The following is a 1,599-nucleotide window of genomic DNA, read 5'->3' as shown; positions in this document are numbered from 1 at the left end:
GGCTGCGCCCAAAACACAGAGTCGCTGATCGGTCGGGACGTGCTCGTCGAGACAGCCCGTGTACTGTCGCAAACGGAGCATTTTGCTCCCGGGCCCGTATCTGGGCTATATCCTAGGATTTGTCCGAACTACCCCCTGCCGGTGATCTCCGCACCCAGACCTTCGTCGTCGGAACACTCAAAGGAAGCTTTTTGCCATGGGGTGGGCCGCTCCCTGATATCAAACCTTTGCGATAATTGCACAGCGGCCATGTGGAGCGGCATCAACGTTGCCGGGAGATGCGTGGATGGCTGAGCTTGATCAATCGCCGCCAACGTCTGATTTGGCCTCAGTATTGGCTGTGTGCCCAGTGTTTTCGTTGGCTCTATGCCATTCATGACAAATGGCCCACACGAGACGAGAGCATGTGATTCGGTGCAGGAACCACAGCGACGGTTGGATCAACGACTCGGCTTCGACAGTGAACAACAATACCCGGGCTTGCGGGGCTCAGTCCTTCCGGGGCAAGCCTAGATCGTCCCGTCACCGACATGGCGAGAGGGACGCCGGTCAAAGGCCGGGCGTGTGTCTGTCAGGTTCATGCAAAAAGGCGACATGTATGAGTGTGGTCAATTGTCTTTTTGAATGGCACGGTCGGAACGACGATCAATCAGGGTTCTTCTGGCTCCTTCATGCTCGTGCCGCTTATCCATGTGAGATCAGACCATTCCCTGTAGGGATCATGGGCCTGCCAGGTCGGCCAAGACAGTCTTTATAATATGGGCCAGCTGAGTGCCTTCCTCCCATACAACATCGTGGTTGCCAGTGAGATCCTTGGTGACTTTGACCTGAACCTTATCCTTTCCCAGCCGCTTGGCCATGAGGTCAATCTCAGTCTCATCGACGAGCTGGTCACCGGGCGACCAGGAAAGGTAGGCACGCGTGGACCCGAGCTGCTCGCTGAAGCTGCCGCTGTAGCATGCGGGTATGCGATCGTTCCAGGCCGACTCGTCGTCGCCAAACGCCCCAGCAACGAAAGCGGCGTAGGCGGGACCGTGGCGCTGGACAAATTTGCGCAACTCATAGATGCCTGAGACGCCGACGACAGCAGAGGGCAGGATGACGCTAGGGGTAGGTGCGGCAGGAGCACCAAGGCCGATGGCGGCACCACCCATGGCCAACTGATACGCCATGGTGGCACCGGCAGAATGGCCGATCAGGACATAGCGGTCGCCAAAGGCATACCGCTCCTGTAGACTAGCGAGAGCGGCGCGCACGTCAAGCAGGTGATCGGGGTGGCGGGCTTCGCGCAGCTCCGAGGGCGGCACGGAAGAAGGGTCCTGGGGAAATTCGGGGTGGGGTGAGAGGCGGTAGTCGATGCTGGCGAAGGCACGGATGCCGGAAGAGGTGAGGCCGGGGCCAGAAGGGTTGGCGGAGGCGAGGAGCGAGCGAATACAGGGAACAAAGCCCGGGTAGAGTTTACGTGGATCACGCCAGGCGCCGCCGTGGATGAAGCTGGTGGAGAGAAAGAATGAGACACGGGATGAGCGAGTTCTGATAGACGAGGTGCAAAGGAGGGGGGGAGGGGGGCAGGGGGCAGGGGGCCGTGGAGGGCAGAAG

The 1,599-nt window shown here is 59.7% G+C and overlaps 1 protein-coding gene across 1 annotated transcript; it reads right to left on the bottom strand.

Moving 5' to 3' along the window:
• Window positions 1-719: 719 nt before the first annotated feature.
• On the bottom strand, window positions 720-1,493 carry VDAG_08331 (uncharacterized protein; the record flags this gene model as incomplete). The annotated part of the gene is made up of 1 exon (XM_009660056.1): window positions 720-1,493. A coding segment is annotated over one exon (774 nt), but the record flags the coding sequence as incomplete, so codon positions are not given.
• Window positions 1,494-1,599: the final 106 nt, after the last annotated feature.

Source organism: Verticillium dahliae, genomic scaffold (assembly GCF_000150675.1).
Source record: "Verticillium dahliae VdLs.17 supercont1.20 genomic scaffold, whole genome shotgun sequence".
Classification (NCBI taxonomy): domain Eukaryota; kingdom Fungi; phylum Ascomycota; class Sordariomycetes; order Glomerellales; family Plectosphaerellaceae; genus Verticillium; species Verticillium dahliae.
Note: the sequence above shows the minus strand (reverse complement) of the source record. Positions and strands in the feature narration are given on the sequence as shown.